This window comes from Dasypus novemcinctus, chromosome 9 (genome assembly GCF_030445035.2).
Source record: "Dasypus novemcinctus isolate mDasNov1 chromosome 9, mDasNov1.1.hap2, whole genome shotgun sequence".
Classification (NCBI taxonomy): domain Eukaryota; kingdom Metazoa; phylum Chordata; class Mammalia; order Cingulata; family Dasypodidae; genus Dasypus; species Dasypus novemcinctus.
This window is the reverse complement of record NC_080681.1, coordinates 54,409,721-54,434,420: the sequence shown is the minus strand read 5'-3', so window position 1 is coordinate 54,434,420 and position 24,700 is coordinate 54,409,721. Positions and strand designations below refer to the sequence as shown.

Here is a 24,700-nt window from a genome sequence, read left to right as displayed (position 1 = left end):
TATCTGGTAGAAGAGTAGAGAATGAATTGCAATGAGAAAAGTTTGAACCAAGGAGAATAGTCAGGAGGATATATAATATGGAGGGTGTTGGTAGACATAAAGAGAAGAAATGTATTAAGTACTTGAGAGCTGAAATGAGCAGAACTCAGTAACTGATTGGGTTGAAGGAGCTCTTTGCCATTTGGAATAAGAAAGGGCTATTAAAACACATGAGGTATGAGGTCCGGGGTTCAATCCCCAGGACCGCCAAACAAGCAAACAAACAAACAAACATTAGAAGGTAATCAGTCAGACTAGACAAATTATGAACTTGTATTTACAAGAGCAATTTTGGATTTTGAATTTGAGTTGCCATTGGTAGGTAGGATATGTGTCACAGATTTAGTAAAGAAGTTGGAACCAACTATAAAAGTGAAATTATCGGGTTGTATAATAATATCCAAAGACAGCATTTAGAAAGAGAAAAATGGCTTGGTAGGTAATTGGTAGGTTGAACCCAGAAGAAAACATGTTCTTAAACATAATCCCATTCCTGAGGGGATGAACTCATTGTAGTAAGACCTTTTGAAGATCTTACTTTCAGTTAAGTTGTGGCCCACCAAATCAGATTGGGTTTTAATCCTATTACTGGAAGTCTTATAAAAAAGGAAGCCACAGAGAGAAGATGGAAGCAGGAAGTCAATGGAACTCAGAAGAAAAAGGAGAGGTCATTACCAGGTGAGGAGAAAGCCAGTAAACTCAAAGATTGCTGGCCAGCCAGAATACTACCAACCACAGTAGCAAGCAAGCCTTCTAGCCTCTGAAACTGTGAGCCAATAAATTCTGTTGTTTAAGCCAAAATCTACTGTGTGGTGTTTGTGATAGCAGCATAGTAATACTAAGACAGTTTTTGGTACCAGGAGTGGGGTGTTGCTATTACAAATACCTAAAAATGTGCAAATTTGGAATTGGATAATGGGTACAGACTCGAGAAATTATGAGGCATTTGATAGAAAAAGTCCACATTTCCTGGAAGAGACTGGTTGAAAGTAAAATGTTAAAAGAACTTCTAGTGAGGCATTATTTTAAAAATGAAGAATGTGTTGTTGGAAGTCAGAGGAAAGGCAATGCTTATTATAGAGTAGGAGAGAACTTGATGAAATTGTGTTCTGATGTTGGAAGGAAGGTAGAACTTGTAAGTGATGAACTTGGATGTTTAGCTAGAAATTTGCAAGCTAAATGTGGAAGGTGCAGTCTAATTCTCCTTGAAGCTTATAGTAAAATATGAGAGGAAAGGGATAAGCTTAAAACTGAATTGTTAGACACAAAAAAACAAGCATTTGATGATTTAGAAAATTCTCCACCTATTCAGATAGCATACTCTAAAACAAAGGCCAGATGTGGCTCAATCAGACACCTCCCTAAACTTCTGGGAAGTGAATTCCCAGAGAAAAAGACTCCTTCAGAGGGTTTAATTGAATCACCCTTTCCTAAAGAGGCTGTGACTGAACATGGGTCCAGCCAGCCATTTCAGTGTTCTTTTGTTTGATGGTTTGAACCACCTTTAACTACATGCAAAGCTGACAAGAGTTTTGCTAAGTTTGTATGAACAGAAACACTGCCATCCTGGACTGAAAGGGACAGAAAAGGGACATATTAAAGGAAGAATGACTTCAAAGGCAGAACCGTGGAAGAATGACTGAAGTGAGGCCTGGATGGAAAAGATCTCTTCGGGCCAAGTGAAAGGACCCAACCATGTCTGTGGAAAGGATAGGTCTGCCTCTGTCTTTGAAGGACAATGCATCTGACTAGGTGCTTGGAGTGAGTTGGGCTTCCATCCCAGGAAAATCAAGCTGCCACCCCAAAGCTCAGAGAGAGGAGGTGTTCAAGGAGCACTCAGCTGCCACCTGAATGCTTGAGGGTAAGAAATACACCCCAGACTTTGGACCGAACTGGCTGGTCAATGCAGTGCTCCAATAGGGTGAGACCCAGGTCTCAGAATTCAGGGAGAGAATGGCCACTGCACAAGAACTTGGTAAGCATTGGACTGCCTCCAGCAAGCCTGAAGGACAAAGCATCAATCCACAAATGAGTTTAAGACCTTAAAATCTAGTGGAGTATGCTCTTCAGGGTTTCAGAATTGCTTGAGACCCATGACCCCTGTTTTCCTTACAGTTTCTCCCTTCTGGAATGGAGATGTCTGTCCTATGACTGTCCCAATATTACATTTTAGAAGCAGATAATTTTTCCTCATAGACTGAGAGGAATTTTTCCCCAGGAAGGATCATGACCATAAACTGATTTTGATGAGTCTTTGTACTAGCATTGTTATTGAAATGACTTAGGGGAGGTTGTGATGAAATGGAAATATTTTGCATATGGGAGGAAAATGTCTTTTGGGGGTCCAAATGGTGGCCCATGTTAGGTTGAATTGTGGGCCCCAGAAACAAACAAACAAACACGTGTTCTTAGTCTTAATCCCATTCCTAGGGCTGTGAACCCATTGTAAATAAGACCTTGTAAAAGTGGTATTTTTAGTTAACGTATGGCCAACTGAATCTGTTTGTATCATAGTCCTATTCCTGGAGGCCTTAAAAATAAGGAAGCCACAGGCAGGAGTGGTATCCAGAAATCAACAGAACCTAGAAGAAAAGAAGAAGACATAGCTGCTTGATGGGAAAGCCAAGGAACCTAAGTATTGCTGGCAGGTGAAAATGCTACCAATCCAGGGAGGAAGCAAGTCTTCTAGACGCTGAAACCATAAGCCAATAAATTCCATTGTTCAAGCCAAAACGCTTTGTGTAGTATCTGTGATAACACCTTAGCAAAAATAAAACCTAAACTACCACATCTCTCTAATGTAGAAGTCAGACAGAAACAAAGAAGAGGCAAAGAGAAAGAAATCAGGAATATATGGTATTTAGGAAGCAAAAGAGATGATGATTTCAAGAAGGGAAGGGATGATCAAACTCTGGAGAGAAGGAAGATAATTATAAGGAAGGATGTTGGATTTGATGAACAGGAGTCTACCTTCTGAAACAGAATGAGCTGCTTCAGGAAAATTATGAAATCTTTATATCTCAGGCAGAAAGGGGTATGGCAGTTTCTCTTGATTATTTTAAGGGAAAGGAGTCTGCTTTAGTGAGTGAGAGAAGCAAGGTTCAATATATAAGGATTCTGGTGAACTTAGAAGGGATTTATGCAACAGAGTTAGTTGTGCCAAGCTATACATTACCAAAGAAATGAGATAGAAACCATCAGAAGTGAATACTGATAACTTTTACAGAAGTTTGGGAAATGAAAGCAAGGATAGAGATATAATGGTTGCTTAGCATAAGTGGACAAAAGGGAGTTATTTTAGAATAGAAAATGATATACGGATTGAGCAGAAGGAGCCAATGGAACAGTAAAAGTTGAAGATGCAATCTGTAACTTTCTTGGAAGAGCAGGTAGATGTAGGGGAAATTTGGGAAAATAAAGCATTAATTCAGTTGTTGGAAAATTTTATCTAAAGTTTTTCACTTTTTCATAATTTTTCTAGACCCTCACTTACATGTCAGAATTAAGAAAGTAGATTTTGTTTTATAATGGGAGAATTTTCTTAATCACCTATACTTTGTAATGCACAAATGGAATGGCCTATCCCATGAAGACTTGAGTCTCTTGCCACTGGATATGTTTGACCAGATGTGGAAAGGCCAAATGTTAGGGAAGTCATGGTTTGAATTCTTACTCTAAGGGAGAGGATTAAAGCATGTACATCTTTAAGTTTCCTCCAAATCTGGTGTCCTGTGAATACATAATCCTTCTCCTCACTCATTTGACTGTAGTGATTTATAAAATGAAGTTGATAATAGTAACTGTTTGGGGAAGCAGACTTGGCCCAGTGGTTAGAGTGTCCATCTACCACATGGGAGATCTGCGGTTCAAACTCTGGGCCTCCTTGACCCATGTGGAGCTGGACCATGCATAGTGCTGATGTGTGCAAGGAGTGCAGGGGTATCCCCCGCATAGGGGAGCCCCACACGCAAGGAGTGAGCCCCGTAAGGAGAGCCGCCGGTGCAAAAGAAAGTGCAGCCTGCCCAGGAATGGCGCCACACACATGGAGAACTGACACAACAAGATGACGCAACAAAAAGAAACACAGATTCCCATGTAGCTGACAACAACAGAAGTGGACAAAGAAGAACACGCAGCAAAAAGACACAGAGAACAGACAACCAGGGTGGGGCGGGGGGAAATAAATAAATAAATCTTAAAAAAAAATAGTAACTGTTTAGAGTATTGTCATGAGAATTATTTATTTTTTCATTCAACAACTATTTATTGAAGTCATGCCATGTGCCAGATTAAAAAAGCTAATGTATAAGGTTAATTGCATAATAAACATTCAATGAATGCTAATTGCTATTAATATTATTAATTAGTTCCATGTCTTTCTGAAGATAGAAATAGAATATCAAATAATATTATAAAGAAAAAGATAACTTTGGCTATTGCATAAATTATTCCAACTTGAAAGCTCAAATATTGGTTCAAACATTTAAACTGCTAAAATGATTCAAGTTAAGAAAGACACTGTTGATTAATTATGTATAGGGCCCATGACACCATGTACTAGGAAAGAGGAAATTACTGAACCATCATGAAATAGTCCCCTGAGCTGCAGTTAGTTCAATACTTGGTTAATGCTCTCTTCTTAGATGGCAACTTTCATTTTAGACTCTAAAAGAAAAAACTTAAATATTTAAACTGCTCCTGCCACATCCCTGACCTCATTGGGGGTTAATTCTGGTTGCTGGAGAAAACATATTTTTCCAGTGACCTACATGTAAGAGTGAGCTGAGTTTGCAAGAGCCTCACCATAGTTAAATGTCCTTTCTGCCCTTCATGTTCAAGTTGTAGAGGATTGATTGGAGATGAATGGCCCTGCCATTTGGTCCTATATTTCAACCATTCAAGAGCTGCTCTCTGCTATCTGATGTGCTCTTATGCCACAAATCACACTTAGGTTTTCTTTGCGCATCTAAACTGGCTGACAGTCAGGGAATCAATACATCCTGATGCACAGCTTTTGAACCTACTATTAGTGGAAAAGTAACACTAAAGATGTGTTTCCTTACAGGACAGCTCAGAATTGATTACTTCCCTGCTTCACAGTGGAGCCGACATTCAGCAGGTTGGGTATGGTGGCCTCACTGCCCTGCATATCGCTACAATAGCTGGTCACCTGGAGGTAAGGCACATCTTTGTCCCCCATCGAAACCAAAGTTACCTGCCTCCTTGGATTCTTGTTCAACTGTTTTCATATGGCAACTTTTGAGATTCTGTGCATTGGTTTATTTTTTAGCTATTGAAACACTCATTTCTTCCGGGAATCAGATTAAACCCCATGAATGTGCTTTTGATATTCAATTCAGACCTTTTTGCAACAGTGTGATGAAATACCAGTTAACATAAAGATGGCTAGATATACAAAGAGTTTTTATAGCAGTGACTAAAAGCATGGGTTTTGTAGCCAGGCAGCTCAGTTTCCTCTACTTGCTATATTAACCTTAGACAAGTTATTAAATCTCATGACACCTCTGTTTCCTTCATTCATAAAGTAGTAACAAAAATACACTTATTTTAGTGATAACATCATATAAAGCACATTGCAGATTGCTTCATAGAGTAAGCCTTCAATGAAACTTCATTCATTCACTTATGCATTACTCTAATAAATATGTATTAAGCAGCTACTATGTGCCAGATACTGTTCCAAGTACTGGGGTGACAGTAGTGAGAAAGATATGCAAAATCTCCATTCTTGTGGAATTTAGTTGTAGCCAACAAGACAGAAAAAAAGAAAAAGAAAGCATAATGTCAGTTAGTGAGGAGCACCATAAAAATAATAAAATGATAATATGAAAACAGAGTGATAGAGAAGTGGACACCAGTTTAAATAGGCTGTGTAAACCAATCCAATGTCCACAGAGAAAATGTGGCATTGGTGTGGTAAGGGTGGCCATGGTGGCTGCTGGGTGTGGGGAATGGGAGGAAGAGATGAGATGTGGAGGCATTTTCGGGACGTGGAGTTGTCCTGGGTGGTGCTTCATGGACAACTACGGGACATTGTAGATCCCCCAGGGCCCCCTGGATGGAACGTGGGAGAGTGTGGGCTATGATGTGGACCATTGACTATGGGGTGCAGCGATGCCCAGAGATGTACTTACCAGGTGCAAAGGATGTGTCATGATGATGGGAGAGAGTGTTGCTGTGGGGGGAGTGGGGGGTGGGGGCGGTGGGGTTGAATGGGACCTCATATTTTTTGAATGTAATATTTAAAAAAAAAAAAGAATTAAAAAAATTTAAAAAAAATAGGCTGTGTATTGAAAACGTCTGGAAGGAGGGGATATTGGAGCAGTATTCTAAATGAAAACAGAGCAACAAACATTTAAGATGATAGAAAAGTACCTTGGGCTTAAGGAATAGCATATCCAAAGACCCTGTGGCAGAAAGGAGCTGGGAATGTTTGAGGGACACAAGTTAGCCAATGTGATTAGAGTAGAGTGAGCAGGTGATAGAGTGATGGAGATGAGGTCAGGAGGATGGTTACAAACCAGATACAAGGGTCTTGAAGGCCACAGGAAGGACTATAGATTTTAAGTTTAACTATGAAAATGAACATTATATAACTTCTACTGTGTAAAACACTTCCATTTTCATTATCTGGTTGACTTCACAAATCCTCATGAAATTTTTTTATTGTTATTGCCATTTGATATATTTAAAACGTAGGCTCTTTTATGAAAATTGTTTTCAAAATTTACCAGGCCATTGAAAAGTAGAGCCAGTCAAGAAACTGTGGTCATTTTACTCAAAATCCTATGATTTTCACACTCTTGTCAGTTGTGGTAACAACATAAAAGCCAACAATGTAAGAAATGAGAATTCTTACTTCCTATCATAAAATAATTACCAATTTCTTCCATTTGGTCAAATTAATTCAAATTAAATTGTGTCTTCTCCCATAACACACACAAACATACATATTGTGAACAAATAGAACAGCGTATAAATAGTATATAAAACTTATAAAACAAATACGATCCATCTCTCTTAAAAGTGACACTTCAAAGGAGTTTTACATTCAAATAAATATTGACTACATCATTGATAGCAAAATAGTTTCCTTTACTTTAACATTCCAATCCCTTACTAAATCATATTATTTTATAGGAAATAAATTTGATGAAATTTATTGTAAATGTAAATGGGTTTATGTTACCTATGAGAAGGGGAAAATCCCATTAGACTCACTTAAATATAAATGGTTTCCAAAAAAGAAATATAAAACATATGGAATGTTAAATTCTAAAAAGTCTGGGTGGAAGAATTGATGAGGTATGCATTAAGTTTCAGTGAAACATGTTCAACCTATTAATGCCAGGAAAATGACAGAATATGTTTTGCAAAACCAGACCCCTTTCATCTAGTGCTGAGCTGATTACATTTGTGAGGGACAGAATTACAACAGGGTCAGAAACAAGGTGAATAAGAGCTTGGTCTCTTGTCTCCTGAATTCACATAGCTGTTTCCTTGGTTTGAAAATCAGAATACAGAAGGAAATATCATATCAACTCTAGAAGCCTTAGAGAAAACGTTACAAAAATAATTCCAAATAGATCTCCACTCTTGTCTGGCAATTCTTTTTGTGTTCTCCCATTTCCCTCAATAGCTGATGTATTACACTTAACAGCTTTTATAGTCTATCACTGCAGCCACACAAAGCAGGTATAGATACATTAGCCTTTATTCTCTTCTTACATAATGGACTAATTAAGTTAACTGATCAGATAATAAAGGAAAATGCTTTCTTTAAAAAAAAAAACTCTAAAAGCATCACATCCTCAATGTGATGTTTTTTCCCCCTTTGAATTATGTTTCAAAGCTATTAATTGAAATAAATACCACTTTCAATATATCTCCTTTTCTTCCACATTCATTTTTTCATTGAACAAATATTTTTGAGTCTCTCCTTTTTTTCCCATAGCATAATGCTAGAAGATGGGAATGATACAAAAATATATGTCAGTTTCTTCCCCTTAAATTTTTATAATTCAACTGGAGACCCAAAATGATTATTCACGGAAATATATAAGCAATTCAAAAGTTAAATATTAAAATAAAATGTTTAAAATTAAGGGAGAGGAAAGAAATCAAAGGGAGGGTAGAATTGACAGGAATATTTAGGAATATAATAATTACATAATAAGGAATGCCAAAAGAACTCAAAATTGAGCGTTAGAAATTCATTGAGAATAGAGATCAGTGTGGACTAGAAGAATTCTGAAAGGATTTATGAGAGGGGAATCCTGAAGAATGGTGAAACCAGAACAAAGAAATGTAGAGATATCATTTCCAAAATGAGTGGGAGAAAATGAGCTTGGCACATTTAGGAGAGAGTGACTTGACTGATGGCATGAATCAGATTGTTTGTGAAAAGTCACTGGAGGTAAATTTGGGATGTTAAGACTGGGCCAGGCTAAGGAAACATTGATAGTAGAAGTCTAAGGAGTTTAAATCAATTTAATAAGCAATTTCTGTAATGTAAGATGTGCAAAACAAGAGAGTAGATGTGGTAAAAAGATTAATAGACACAGCATTTCCTTCTCTTTAAAGAAATTTATAACTAATAGGATTTTTTTCTCCAGGAATGGGGAGCTATTGAGGGGTTTTGAGCAAAAGAATGATTGCAGATTTGATAATAGTTTATGAAGTTTTCTTTGACAACAGTATTTAGCATGAATTCCAGAATGATGATATTATAATGATTAAATGGACAGAAATAAAGGATGGATTGGGTAAAGGATTCAATTTAGAGGAAAATCTATTAGCTCCAGACATGTCGATTTTCTGATGATATCCAGATATTCAAGTGGTTATATTTGTTACTCATTTGGAAATATACAACTAGCATTCAAGGAATAAATTGGAGCTGAATATAACTTTTTGGAAATTACATGTATAGATATTTGAAGCATAATAATAACTGAAAGTTGTAAATTGGACCCAACAGATGGCCAAGGGCTGATTTTAAGAGAATATCCACAGAGACTTGAGAAATTACTGAATAGTCATTGAAGGAGATGAAATATTAGAAGGAAAACAAGAATAGTGTAGTATTGCAAAGGCAAGGGACATAGAGAGTTTTAACAGGTAAAGAATCCTGAGTATCAAATGGTATAGAAATTTGAATACACCAAGATAAAATATATATTTGGTATTTACTTATTATAACAAAAATTTATAGTTATAGTAGATAAGTATAAATATAGACTTATTCCAAACTCCTATTTTTACTCTCTTGGCTAGCAGGGATGTTAGCAATGGGTTAGTAGGAGTTCCCTTTCATTAGTAGTCTCTTTTATTGCCCACCTTTCTCTGTGAAACAATAACTGATGCTAAGTCTGACAGGCCTCTTTGTCTCCACATATCAAATTCAGACTCTCCATTAGTATCTCAAGTGTGTTTGTCCTCCCATAATTGTGAATTCTATTAAACAATTTTACAATAAAATTTACATTGACTAGACAGCTGTCTCCTTCAATAATAGAAGAGAACATGTGCTGCAGATTCTTAGACAAGCTGACTGCAATTTGAGACATAGATTTAGATTTACTGTGCTTTGAAAAGCAGGAAAATATTGGTTGTCCAGGGTCTCAATACTTCTCTCTGACTGATTTATCCATCTATCAATACATATGCATATACTGCTTTATACAAGGCCTAAAATGCTGTCAGCAGTCAATAAACATGCATTAAACCCTCTTCTCCCCTTTGGGTTCAGAGAGAGACAAGTCAACTGCTCTCTCAGGCATGGACAATGAAAAATATTAGCTAGCATTTGGTAGTGCTTTATCATTCACATGAATTTTTCATTTGGTTCTCCCAAGACCCAGGTGAGATAGCTACTGTTAGACTCAGTTTTTTCAGTGAGGAAACTGAGGATTAGAAAGGTTAAGTGATTTCCCCAGGGGCATTTAGATAAGAAATAAATGGGCTGGATATCACTCAACCCTGGTCATCTAACTTCAAGTCTGTAGTCTTACAAGAACAGATTTCTTCCTTATGACTCCTCTTGTATTTTCTGCTACAGAGTATAAACCTATAAGACAAAAAATATATACATTCAGAAAACAAAACAAACTGGATATGGTACTATGTAAAGCCCAGGCATTATTATATGTACAGTAAAGCAACTTAATTAACTAAAAAATAATTGCATATGGACTTACAATTCATATTTCAGGCACTGACTGAGACACTAAAGATACTAAAATGAAAATTATATTTTATATACCCTGGAGGAAATCAAAGATTAAATACTTAGAAAAATGTAGAGAAAATATCTAGAAGTCAGACTGGCTGGCACAAGTTATAATCTTAGCTCTGGTACTTAATGTATGTGTAATCTGCCTAATGCCTTGCAAATTACTTAACACAACATTAGACTCTCCAATAACAATATAGCATACTACATGAAAATATTCTTCAATAGAACATATGTTCAAAGTACTCTGGGTAAGCAGATGTGGCTCAATTGATAGAGCATTCATCTACCATATGGAGGGTCTAGGGTTTGATCCGCAGGGCCTCCTGACCTCCTGACGTGTGGTAAGCTGGCCCACATGCAGTGCAGCAGTGTGCAAGGAGCGCTGTGCCACATAGGGGAGCCCCACAAGCAAGGAGTACACCCAGCAAGGAGAGCCACCCTGCATGAAAAAAGTGCAACTTGCCTAGGAGTGGCGCTGCACACACAGAGAGCTGACCAGCAATATGACGCAACAAAAAAAAAATGCGGTTTCCCAGTGCTGCTGGATAATGCAAGCAGACTCAGAAGAACACACAGCAAATGGACACAGAGGGCAGACAAAGAGGGGGAAGGGGAAAGAAAGAAATAAAAAATAAATCTTAAAAAACAAAAACAAAGTTCTCTGATTGCACCGGGAACCTCTGAAGAAAATCATAGGGAGACCACAGAGCTGAGTTTGACCACCCAGGCCTGTAGCAGTTTTGTGCCCAACCAGGGAGCCAGGGCTCCTCCCTCTTTTCTTTCTGCAAGCTCCTTCCAAACTGAAAAGACACTGAATTTAAGATAAAAAACTTCTGTATGATTAAAATTGGAGGAAACTGGAATCCATGAATCATTTTCAAGCTAGAATCATACTTTAAGAAATTTTATGGTCAAACCTACTCATTCCAAATATAAATAAGTCACTGAAAAAGATCACCCTAGAATCCTTTTTTTCCTTCAAACACCATTTATTCAATACAAATTTAATGTCCAGCACTACCTCTAGGTCCAACACTCAGTTTTTTGTTTTTTGTTGTTTTGTGTTTTTGTTTTTCTGTTGTTGTTCTTTTCAGTTTTTCTATTTAAGATTGTCTTGTGGGAAAAAACAAATATAGTACTGTACAACATAAGTAAGTCTTAATGTAAAACATGGACTATAGATAATTGTGCAATTATAAAATTGTTCTTTTATCAATTGTAACAAATGTACCATGCTAATGCCAGGTATTAATAAAAGGGGGATATAGGGAAACTATATTTTATGCATGAGTTTTCTGTAAACCTGCAACTTCTCTAATATTAATTTAAAAAAAGAATTATCTAGTGGGAGCAATGGACATGTAAGCCATAAGTACTACATGATATAATGTATTTTATTATAAACACATAATTATATATTCTTAATTTTGGTATTCCTTTCAAAATGTAGAGACAATTTGGAAGACTGGTTAAACATTTTTGAAAAAAAAAACAAGTTATAAAGTGTAGTTAACAAAAATATTCTAACATGCTCTACTTCTCTCCTTGTCTAGCTCCCAAACTTGTGCATGGAGATATGGTATACATATGTGTGTGTTTTCATGTAGTAGTTATCAGGAGACAAATTAATTTTCTGTAGTTGTAGACATTTGCTTTGGCAGAAAACATAAAAGCATGTCTGAGATGACCCAATACAAAATTGTATAGAGGTTGTGGAGTGTTTTATTTTTCACAGAAAGACAGTTTCATATACTCTTTGTGCAGGTGAGAGTATTATTTTCATAGTTGAATTTATTCTATCCTACCTTATCCCATTTTCAGATTGTAAACACTTACCCAAGCATTGCTTCAAAAATGCTTCCCAGTTATTTTGGAATTTATTTCTGATTGCGAGGAAATGCAATTGATGTTGTTCTTGTTCACTCTTAACTAAATCATCAAAATGTTTCAGGAGAGAGTTTTGTTTACCAAGAAGGCTCAGACTTTCTCTAAGTTATTTCTTTTATAATAGCTTTAGTTTTCTCCCCAAAGGCACAAACAAGAGAATGCTTAGAATTATAAAATGTGCTTTCTCTATTTTTAAAGGAATAATGTACTGATGATTTTTGTAACTAAATGTTACCAGGTCTGCCACCAATCTTATCAGTAGGCAATAGCATTTTACAAACTTCATTTAGAATCAGAAAAACCAACAAAAGAACAGTAATAGTTAACACTTGCAGTGATAATGTTGTGCCAATCATATCATTTATTTAACTCTGTTTTGAAATTTGAAAACTGAGATACAGAGAAATTAACTTGTCCAAGGTGATATGACTAATTAATGGTTGAGCAAGTGTTCATACTTTGACTATGTAGTGTCAGAGCCCAAGCTCTTACTCAAAATGCTACACTGTCCTTTTCCTAATCCAAACACCCTTCAGTCCACCTAACCAAAATTTAAAGTTTGGGTATGGTAGACTGAAGTTAAGATGTAATTGTCAGGGCAGCATGCTCTATGCCCAGATCTGAAAGGTCTCAATGACCAAACATGTTAAGATGTTCTGATACCTCTTTGTATGGATCCCATTCTTTTAGATGTGAATCCTCAATCTCCAAAATTTCTTCATTACATTGTTAAACATCTTTCTTGAGATAAAATTCACATTCCATGTAATTTATCCACTTAAAGTATATAAGTCAAAGGTTTTTAAGAATATATTCACAGAATAGATAACCACCATTTAAATTTAGAAAGTTTTGTTTTGTTTTTGTTCCTTTAATTTTTTTATTTTTATTTTTAAGGAAGCTTTAGAAAGCATAAATGTTACATTAAAAATATAGGAGGGAAGTGGTTGTGGCTCAGATAGAATCCGCCTACTTTATAGAGGGTCCAGGGATTGATACCCAAGGCCTCTGACCCATGTGGTGAGCTGGCCCACGCGCAGTGCTGCCGTGCACAAGAAGTGCCATGCCACATAGGGGTGCCCCATGCACAAGGAGTGCGCCCTGCAAGGAGAGCTGCCCCACTTGAACAAAGTGCAGCCCATCCAGGAGTGGTGCTGTGCACACAGAGAACTGATGCAGTAAGATGACACAACAAAACAAAAGCGACACAGTTTCGCAGTGCCATATGACAAGAATGCAAGTGGACACAGAAGAACACATAGCAAATAGACACAGAGAGCAGACAATGGTGGTGAAGGGGAAAGAAATTAATTAATTAATTAAAAAAATATGTATATAAATATATATAGGGGATGCCCACTTGCTCCACCCCCCTTCTCACACTTTCCCATATTAACATCTTTCATTAGTGTGGAATGTTTGTTACAATTGCTGAACACATATTTGAGGCATTGCTAACTGTGGACTACATTATAGATTACCCCCCCGCAGAGTTTTATGGGTTATGACAAAATGTGTAATGGCCTGTATCCATCATTGCAATGTCATGCAAGACAATCCAATATCCTGATAATGCCCCCATTTTACACCTATTCTTCCCTCTCCCTCCCCTCAGAACCTCTGGTGGTCACTGTCTTTATATCAATGATAAAAATTCTTCCATTGCTAGAATAATGTTAAGTAAAGAATAGAATAATTATAAATCTACTTTAGTCCATTGTTCATTCCCCAATCTTGAGGATTTAGGGACGGTGATGCCCACTCTGTTTCTAACTGAGAGTGGGCTTAGAGCCTATGGGGCAGATGGATGAAACTATCTTGCTTGCAGTTGCAGACACTCTGTTTCTTGGGATGGATATTGTCTATCATCATCTCCTTGTTAGTTATCCCTGGTAAGTGAACTGGAGAGTAGGTGTTGTAACTCTACTGAGATCCAGCTCAACTGGCACATGACAAATCAAAGATTTACATTTCTGTCACATATATTTAACAAGTATAGTACTAATTATAGGTTCAAATAAAAGGGGGCAGAAGAGCCACATGTCGGGAAATTAGAAATCAACCTAACTCTGTTACATTGGGTAGCATAAATTCCACAGTAAGGCATACTGACAAAATGCTGAATTCCTGAGCTTGTCTGCACTTCTTATAGTATCCAGATGTCTCTAGAGCCCTCAGAAGCCCTGCTGTTTGAGGCACTGTTTACTGTGGCATTCAATGAGATCCTGCTGAGACATGCATAAGCATAACCTCTGGAATAAGCTCCCAACTCACTTTGAAATCTCTTAGCCATAGAAACTCATTTGTATTTAATATTTCCCCCTGTTTGTCATGGTCGAGATACATTGCTAGTTGATGCTTGGTAATAATCTCTCAGTGCCAGGGAGGCTTATTCCCAGGAGTCATGTCCCATGTCAGGGGTGGGGTGGGAAGGTAATGTGTTTATGTGCTGAGTTTGGCTTAGAGAGAAGCCACATCTGAGCAACAAGAGGTTTTTAGGAGGTAACTCTTAGGCAGTATCCAATACTAGACCAAGTTTCAATTTCACAAGAAAAGTTTCATAAATACAGTTGTCATCAAGGGCCTGATATAATGGTCTGTCTTCCTTCCTTAGGCACTGCCCATGTGCTCAGGATATTCTTGCTCTTCTATTAGAGAATGTAGCAGGACTCCCCAGAGTGGGAATTCAATATTGTTTCAGTTATTGTGTAGGTCTGCATCCACTGAGTCAACGCCCTATGAACACTTGAACATATTCATATTCCATATCGGCATGCCCCAGATGCACCCCTCCCACACATCCCCAAATCACTGACAACTAGCACCAGTGATACTTACCTGCCACAGCTGTGATCCAAAAACAAAGCAAAAAAAAAAACAAACAAAAAAAAAACAAATAAAATTAATAAGAAGATAAAATAATAATTTTAAAAATTTTAAATTTAAAAATTTAAATAAAATAAAAATTTTGTATACATTGTGTGTTTCATCAGTTATCTTGTATGTATAGTGACATTTTTCTGTACATTCCCCCAGTGCCTAATTTTTTTCATTTTATCTTCAAAGAAGCTTTAGATTATAGAAAAGACATGTAGAAAATATAGGGGAATCCCATATACCCAACACTCTCCCCCTTTTCCCCTCTCCCTATTAACAACATTTTTACATGTGGATGGTACCTTTGTTACAGTTGATGTACAAATATTGAAGCATTGCTACTAACCATGGTCAATGTTTACATTATGATTTATATTTTGCACTCTACATTTTTATAGGTTTGACAAAATTTAAAATGGCCTGTATTCATTATTGCAAGATCATGCAGAACATTTCTAATGCCCTAAAAATGCCTTATGTTCCATCAATTCTATTCTTCCCTTCCCTGGCCCTCAGAACCTATGGTAAGTTCTAAGATTCAATTTTTTAAGAATAAAATTCCTAGTTACTTGCAATAATAGTGAGGACTTGACATATTGGTCTGTTTTCTTTTATTAGGCACTGCCTATATTCTTGAGAGATTCTTGTCTCTTTAATTGAGAATATAACAGACTGCAAGGATGGGAGTTTAATTAATTAATTAATTAATTTTTAAAAAATTTTAAGGTACTGGGACCAGGGATTGAAACTGGGATCTTGATATGGGAAGCCTGCACTCAACCACTAAGCCACATTGGCTTCTAAATTTAGGACATTTTTATCACCCCAAAAAGAAGCCCACATTCAATAGAAGTCACTCCTTTCATTCCACCACCTCACCACTCCTAAACAACCACTGGTCTACTTTCTATCGCTAGAGATTTGGCTATTCTAGATATTCCATATAAATTGAATCCAGCAATATGTGGTCTTTGTGACTATCTCCTTTCACTTAACATAATATTTTCAAGGTTCATCCATGTTCAGCAGGATTGGTTTATATCAGAATCCTGTTATAATTGTATCTGACTTTGTTTAGTAAAATAGCAAAATATATGTAGGTCAATCCATAGTGTAACTGCAGTTTTTTCAACCATTCTTCTCTTTTTATTACAAATTGATGCTGGAAGAAAATCTTCAACTAAAACTTCAAGTTCCAAACTATTTGTAATCACAAGCATGTACCCAGACTAGGAACATTCCCATTAAAGCAAAGTGGCCAAGTGGAGACCTGTTCTTGAATGGGATGCCACCTCTTACATGGGCACTGGCAAGGTGCCTGTCTAAGATGATTTCTCTGCCTATCATAGGCTTTATTCTTCAGATTCTGCAACAATTTTGAACTTGAAGAATCCTCTGTAAAAATGCAAAGTTTCCTAATACTTGAATATTCCTAGTTAAAATCTTATTAATTGATGATCCCCACTGTAAAGTCTTGCTAATTAAACTATAATCCATTGGCTAGAATGTGATATAAAGATGAGGTAGAAATCCAGCTTTAATTTTTTTTCCACAAAAAGCTATCGAATTATTCAAATAGTCTTTACTGAATCTCCATATCTATTATCATAAATAGACATCTATTTGTCTATTTGTGTATTCCTATGTTAATACCAAATACAAGTCTTTTCATTACTATGGATTTAAGGTATGTGTTAATATGTTTTAATATCCAAAAGTATAAGTACCTTCTCTTGGTATTTCTTTTTTCAGAACTTTTCTACCCATTCTTCCATTTTTAGTTTTCTAAATGAACTTAAATCTGTGGAGAGGTTCTAGAGTACAGTTGTGAAAAATATGGACTCTAAAATCAGATTATAAATTTAAATCCAGGGTAATCTATCAATTTACTAGCTGTGTGCCTTCGAGAAAGTTATTTATCCTCTCTGTGCTTTGGTTTCTCACTTTAAAAAGTGAATTATATGAATATCCAACTTATTGGTTTTGTGTGTGTGTGGAGGTGATGGTATTAAATGAATTACATTCAGTTCTTAGACACTGCCTAGTATATAAAAAGCACTTTAAAAAGTTAAACATCATTATTTTTTTCTCAATGAAAAACAAGTGTTTAGTTTGTATGAAAAAAATTATAGAATATTGATAACAGAAACAATTTTCCAGGTGCACTGAGCAATTACTGTTCGTATACCATAACGTTGTTATTTTACATTTATCTGATCTACTCCAGCTCTTTTTTGGTTACTATTTGCATGGAATACCTTTTTCAACCTTTCACTGTTAACCTGATTTTGTCCTTATATCTGAGGTGGGTCTCTTGTAGACAACATATCGATAGCTCATATTTTTTGTCCATTCTATCAGTCTATGTCTTTTGATTGGGGAGTTCAATCCATTAACATTCAGTGTTATTGCTATAAAGGCATTACTTTATCCATTTTGTCCTTTGACTCTTTGTTGTCATATCATTCTACTGTCTGTCTTTTTATCCTTTAGTTTACCCTTCCTAAGAACCTTCATTTCTAAACTCTTCTCCAAATCTCTCACTTATGTTTTTCCTATCAAGCTGCATCACCCCCTTTTGCATCTCTTGCAAATCTGGTCTTTTGGTAACATATTCTATCAGTTTTTGTTTGTCTGTGAAGACTTTGAACTCATCCTCATTTTTGAGGGATAACTTTGCCAGATACAGAATTCTTGCCTGGCAGTTTTTTTTTCTTTCAGTACTTTAAATACTTTCTTCTCTCCTCCATGGTTTTTGATGAAAGGCTGACACTTAATCTTACAGTTTCCCTTGTATGTGTTGCTTTGCTTTTCTCTTGCTGCTTTCAGAATCCTCTCATTATCTCTGATATTTTTCATTGTGAATAGTAGGTGTCTCGGGATAGGTCTATTTGGATTTATCTGTTTGGGGTGCATTGTCCTTCTTCAATATTGATATTTATGTCCTTCATAAGGGTTGGGAAGTTTTTAGTCCTTATTTCCTCAAATATTCTTTCTGTCCCTTTTCCATTCTCTTTGCCTTCTGGGACACCAATATTGTGAATGTTTGTGCATTTCTCATTGTCATTCAATGAACTCTGTTCCATTTCTTCCATTCTTTTCTCTTTCTGTTCTCCTGTCTTTTCCAGTTTATATGCTCTGTCTTCTAAATCACTAATTCTGTCTTCAAGTGATTCAAATCTGCTCTTATGTGCCTCTAATGTCTTTTTACTCTCATTCCCATAAGGTCTGTTACGTTTCTTTGTAGGCTTTCAAATTGTTCTTTATGCTCTCATAGTGTCTTCTTAATATCCCTTATATCTTTAGTGATATTTTCCTTAAAGTGTTTGACATGATTTAGTAGAGTCCTGTGATTATCACTGATTAATATCTTCAGGATATTTGGTTTGTTTTTTTTGGGTAGGCCACCTCTACCTGTTTCCTGGTATGGCTTGTAATTTTTTGCTGATGTCTAGGCATCTGAATATGTTGGTGAATTTACTCTGATGGCCAATTTCTCTCTCTTTCCTGTTGTTTTCTTTTTTTTCCCCCCTCACCGCTCTTCTTTGATTATTTGGTTCAACTTATTCTCAGTCTTTAAAATTGCACAGCTTTTATTTTCAATATCAGACCAGGAACTCACTAGTGGGGTGCAGATTTTCTCCCAGTGTTTGGATACAAAAAGCACAGAGAGCAGTTTTTGTCCATGCAGATTCCAGAGTGGCCAGCAGAGGTGAGAGTCAGTGCACCTTTCCATGGAGGTATTTCAGTCTCAGCTTTCCCATGTTCCTGTGTTGAATCTCCAGATGGCAGATTCAAAGTGGGCTCTTCTGGCCTAATTCACTGAAGGAAAGCACCTGACCTCCCCTCTCTTTTCCCCTGAAACAGCTGACAAGGAGGAAGATGTCTGCTCTCCTCTCAGAAAGCTGCAGAGTGCCATGTGCTATGAAAAAGTCCATCAAAATTTTTTAAAGATTTATCTCTTATTTATTTCTATTCTCCCCCTCTCCCCATTGTCTGCTCTCTGTGTCCATTTGCTGTGTGTTCTTCTGTGTCCACTTGCATTCTTGTTAGCAGCACTGGGAATCTGTGTCTCTTTGTTGTGTCATCTTGCTGTGTCAGCTCTCCATCTCTGTGGTTCCACTCCTGGGCAGGCTGTGCTTTTTTCACATGGGGCGGTTCTCCTTGCAGGGTGCACTCCTTGTGTGGGGGGCTCCCCTACGCAGGGGACACCCCTGCATGGCATGGCACTCTTGCACACATCAGCATTGCATGTGGGCCAGCTCATCACATGAGTCAGAAGGCCCTGGGTTTGAACCCTGGACCTCTCATATGATAGGCAGATGCTCTATCAGTTGAGCCAAATCTGCTTCCCTCTTTCATCAATTTCACATCCTGTTTTAAAGGTGGACCTGGGAATTTTTCAGTAGTTTCTTTTGAAAGTTTACAGCAGTATAGACAGTGGATTTACCTTAACCTGACTAAAGACAGCAGGAGAGGTGACAGGTATCTGGTATCTGGAGTCTCTCTTCATCATGTAAACTCAAATTCACCTTTTAAAACATAACTCTTTCTAATACAGCCTCACTCCTTGTGTATCAAATATTCCCAAATTCATCCTCAGATCTTTCTCAAGGCAGAGATATTTAGATCATGGATGTTTTTGCCTTAATTAACGCATACTTCATAAGGATGTGTCTTTTCTCATTGTAATGTTACTACCATAAGAAGTTCCTTTGGTACAGCAAGCAAGAACAGAGTTGGTGCCGTTTCTACCTCTACTGAATCTTCAGTTCTCTCCCACTGTTAATGGTTCTTTTCCTTTTTGTGGTCAAAAGTATGTACACCATTCTATAGTCGTGTCTATTCGTTTCTCTATTTTGTCTCTTTCTTGCCACAAGTTGTCAACAATCTCTACATTTTGGGGGCATGCATTAACTAGATGTTTTCTCTTCTCTTGTAAAAGAGACACTCCCTCTAAATTCCCATTCTGAGCAATACTTCCCTCTCAATATTAGCCTCCCTTTTTCAGGAGCTTGTGTGCAATTAAGCATAGAATAGTTACTACTTTCATGTTTGTTCTTTTATTAAAATTTGCTTCCCCATTGTATCACTATATTATATTATTGATAGAATACTAATTATTGGGAAGCGGACATGGCTTAACTGATAGAGTGTTCAGCTACCATATGGAGGGTCCAGGGTTGATCCCCAGGGCCTCCTGACCCATATGGTAAGCTGGCCCATGCACAGTGCTGCCACATGCAAGGAGAGCTATGCCACGCAGGGATGCCCTTGCGTAAGGGTGCCCCACATGCAAGGAGTGCACCCTGCAAGTAGAGCTGCCCCGTGTGAAAAAAGCGCTGCCCACCCAGGAGTGGTGCCGTTCACACAGAGAGCTGATGCAGCAAGATGACACACAAAAAAAGAGACACAGATTCCCAGTGCTGCTGACAAGAATGCAAGTGGACACAGAAGAACACACAGCAAATGGACACAGAGAGCAAACAACAGGGGGGAAAGGGAGAGAAATAAATAAAATAAATCTTTAAAAAAAAGAGAATACTGATTATTATTCCCTTCTACTATATTCTTTATAAAATGTGAGAATAGCAACCACTCCAACATTCACCATCCTCCTCACCCCTGGTGGTTAGATTTCTTTTAAACAGGCCTCATTATTGAATTTGGAAACAATCTTTTGATTTTCGGAGATAGCTTTGACTCACTCCTTTGTCCCATTGTGCTAAGTGTTGCTATGTCCCCAACTCTCTCCAGGAATCTGGGATATCTTGGTCAGGATCATTAATGCAATTCCGTAGAATTCCCTGTAAAAGAGACTTTCTATCCACCCCAAAGAAATTAAACCACAAACATTATCTCTGCTAACTAGTCAGAGACTCTGGTGTAGAGCTCAGTGTCATCTCATAATTTGCAGCACTGCTACCTTGTCTCTGATAAGACTCCTAAAATTTTGCAGGCATGGAAAAAAATCCCGAGTTGCTATAGGAGTCCACCAATACTGACATTCGAGGCTACCATAGTTCAGGTACAGAAAGGATAGCAGGGACCAAATATACCAGTCAATGTACATCATCAAAAATATTTTGAAAATATCACTCTAGAGAATGTCACTAATTATTTGAGAGATATTCTAATCACCATTAATTTACATCAATTTATAGGTTTCCATACTTGGTCTGAATAGTCATTTACAGTTCCATGATGCCAAATTTTGATATACCTCATGTCAAACGGTTAAGTCTTAACTTTAACCTTTATTGTACACACAGTCTTAAATAATAAGACTTGATTTAAGAACACTACATCTTTTGTGACTTTCAAAAGTGGTTTTCTTGGAAGTGGAAACCAGAAGCTCTGTGTTCCAATTACTGAATGTGCCCTGGATGACAGATGACAAAATATTCTTTTTTATTAAAGACAAGGGGGCAGTCTCCTTCTGTCTAATCTTTTGGTCTCCAGAGCAACACAAGATCATAGACCATGTGTCAGAATCAGTAATTTATGGTCAGAAGGCAATGCCTTTAGCATGTATCTATTGTAAGGAGTAATGTAAGAACCCAAGCTTGAGTGCCAATTTTTTTTTTTTTTTTTGGCACTCAAACATTTGTCATATATTCTCTTAGATTTTATTAAACATTAAGTATTGCTTTTGGGGTGAAGTAAAAAAAGCATAAGCAGGAAAAGCTTTATAGGCTAATAAAAATATAAATGAGCTGTTCATCAGCTTGCTACCCTGGAAAATGACCAAAGCAACATTATCTTGAGAAATTAGATTAAACGATTATTGCTAATCAAATAAACCTGCACGAGAAATTCCTTTGTAACAACTCAATGTTTTTGTCAATTTGCCTCTGTATGCCAAACTTCTATGCATTGAATTTGACGCCAATATCCTACGTCCTTTGTACATTAAAATATACATAAATATTTTTCTACCTTTTTATATGTATAATGTTATATAATGTGTCAGCTAAGCAGAAATAATTTCTGCATTACATATTAGTGGCATTTAATAAGAAACAGCTATATATTTTAATGCATCTGTTCTTAACCTTCTTTTCCAATACCATATTCCCTACCAGAAATTTGAAGACAGAGTTATAAATATAAATCAAATCTATAGCTTTCTCCAGTCACATCCCCAGAGTTTCTAAGTATCTGAGTTCCCTAAGTTTCAGAAAAGCGAGGCATTATTAATTTTCTTCCCCTTAATTAGAAATGTTTTTAAAAGATCACTATTATCTACCCGACTTCCTAATATAGTATTAAAGTAGCCAGTAGGGGCTATGTACTTTCTCTCAGAGGTAACTCATTCTGTCATGATATTTAGAGAGTAGAGCCCTTGGAGTATTTGGATCTTCTCCTCTGAACACTGTGAGTTTTTCCTCTTTGATGGCTCCCTTTGATGGATCTCCAAAAACCCTTTAGAAACTTTTGAGGTTGGGGTTATGAGAGGGAGAACTAGAGCTCCCATGATTGCCTCTCAGCAGCTGCCGTCTCTCAGAGCATGTCTCATCTGAGGTGTCCCTCAGAGCTACTCAGCTCCCTACTTCTGTTCAGTACACTTGTTTAAGCACAAGTGTATCTCAGTATAGCTCTTATAAAGTGTAGAACATTTAAGAAAGGTGTACTTCTAGAGTTTCTATGAGAAGCAATTTAACCACTTGTAGGACCATTAACCTTGCTGCACTCTTTCATTTTTCTATACTACCTTAGTTCCAGGCTCTCTCATAATTACTCCATCTCCACACCCAGGCAGATACTGCCTCCGGATAAAGAATTGTTCTCATGAATCTCTCCTGGAAAGGTATTCATTGAACTATCCAGATTTAGAAAAGATTCCAAATTAAATAGACCAATGATTACAAAGCTTTCATCCAGAACTACCAAGGATAAGACAAGTTAGTAGCAAATTTGTTGCTTTGATCTTCTCTGCATTTACACTGTCATTAACATCCTGGACATCCTGAAACTGTACCCTAACTTATTGGTCTGTCTGTTGACTCTTCACAGTCCTTTTCATCCTAAATATTCCTGAAAATTGACTGAACATTCTGAAGCATGACTTTGATCAAGTAGTTTTTCTGACCAAACACCTTGCAAACTCCAAAACTCCAAATCCTGAACCAGGTTCAGGATTCAGTGGCAATTATACAGTCCTCCTACCATGCCATGGGTATTCATGCTCTGAATTTTGCATCCCATGCTCTAAATTGAATTAAATGTTCCCCATTTATATGCCCTTTGTTTTACCACATTATAGTCTCTTTATGGTTTGCCTCTCCTTCCCATCCTGAAAGCCCACCTGAAATGCCTCTTTCATGAAACCCTCTAGCTTGAGGTGTTTCCATGCCCTAAACAATCACAGTACTTCATCTGTACCTTTATAGTAGTATTTAATACCTGCTTTGTAAGCATGATTTTATTTGATTATGTTTATACGTACAAGCATCTAGTACAATGTTTGATGAGAAACATTGTACTAGATGTTTCTTAAGCATAGATATATGTTAAATATCTTCATAGCCCCCATAGCTTATGTATATAGTAGGTTCTTAATAAGTGTTTGTTGAATAACTGAACTAAAGTTTATTCTAGTGTTGTTTTAAAAATTATAAAGAATGAAGAGAATTATTTCTCCTCTCTATAATGGCAGAAGAGATTATAATGATACCTTTTTTGAAGCTAGTAGTTTACAAAATCAAAAGCAATTTTCGAGATTTGCTTCGTGCAAACTAGTCTTATAAAAACTATAAAATGAAAGTATAACACCCTGTACACACACACAAAAAAGCTGTTTTTCTTTAAAACCTATCTCTTTCCCTCTACCCATCCAGTATAGCTTTTTACATACTTAAGACATAAAGGGTAGTTTGGACTTAACCTAAGGATGAAGATCAGCTTGAACAAAATAAAGTAGCAGGTTTAAATTTATTCCACTGCAATGTGCGCACGTGTACACACACACACACACACACACACACACACCAGAAGTCTGACACATCCATAAGGTAACATCATTAGTCTTTAGGTCTGCATGCCTCTTTATATGATTTTGCTGAACTTTACTAATCTCCACTCTAATCGATAATGGTTTCTCCAATGTAACATGAGAATTGTACTCTCTGGCATAAAATCAGTTACTGACTCATAGTCCTGTGCTATCACACAGCCTCAACATTGATAGTTTGTGATCCATTTATGAAGGACCAAGATAAATAAAGATCCTTAGATTATTTATTCCCATTTTTTTTCTCACTAAACTCATACTTAAAATATTACTATATGTCTAGTCCCTCTCCAACTTTATTCTATATCTTTGAGCCTAATAAGTTGCCAAACTGAATGCATGGCTTTCACACCGATGATACTAAGAAGGGATGAAATGTATTGCTTCAATAAGGGAGCAGCATTTGGTTTAGATGGGGGATCTCCCCTGAGCAAATACAATAACAAAACTCCTTGAAAAGTCAGTCAACATCTTTGAATTTTAAGATTCAAGTAAAAGTAAAATCTTCTGGATTTTCAGTGTCATGTGGTTTTTTTGTTTCTATTAGATACATGATTGCTCCTAATTTTTCTGAGTATCCCTGGAAAAATAGTAATCTACTGTGAATGGTCAAACTTCTTAGTTCC

At 36.9% G+C, this 24,700-nt stretch overlaps 1 protein-coding gene across 2 annotated transcripts in view; it reads left to right on the top strand.

Annotated features, from left to right (window-relative positions):
- TNNI3K (TNNI3 interacting kinase) overlaps positions 1-24,700 on the top strand; it is a 423,099-nt gene that overhangs the window by 130,875 nt on the left and 267,524 nt on the right. For both annotated transcript variants that reach the window (XM_058303361.2, XM_058303360.2), the window contains one exon: positions 5,105-5,215. In XM_058303361.2, coding sequence (XP_058159344.1) covers positions 5,105-5,215 — 111 coding nt within the window. The remainder of the gene's footprint in view (positions 1-5,104; positions 5,216-24,700) is intronic.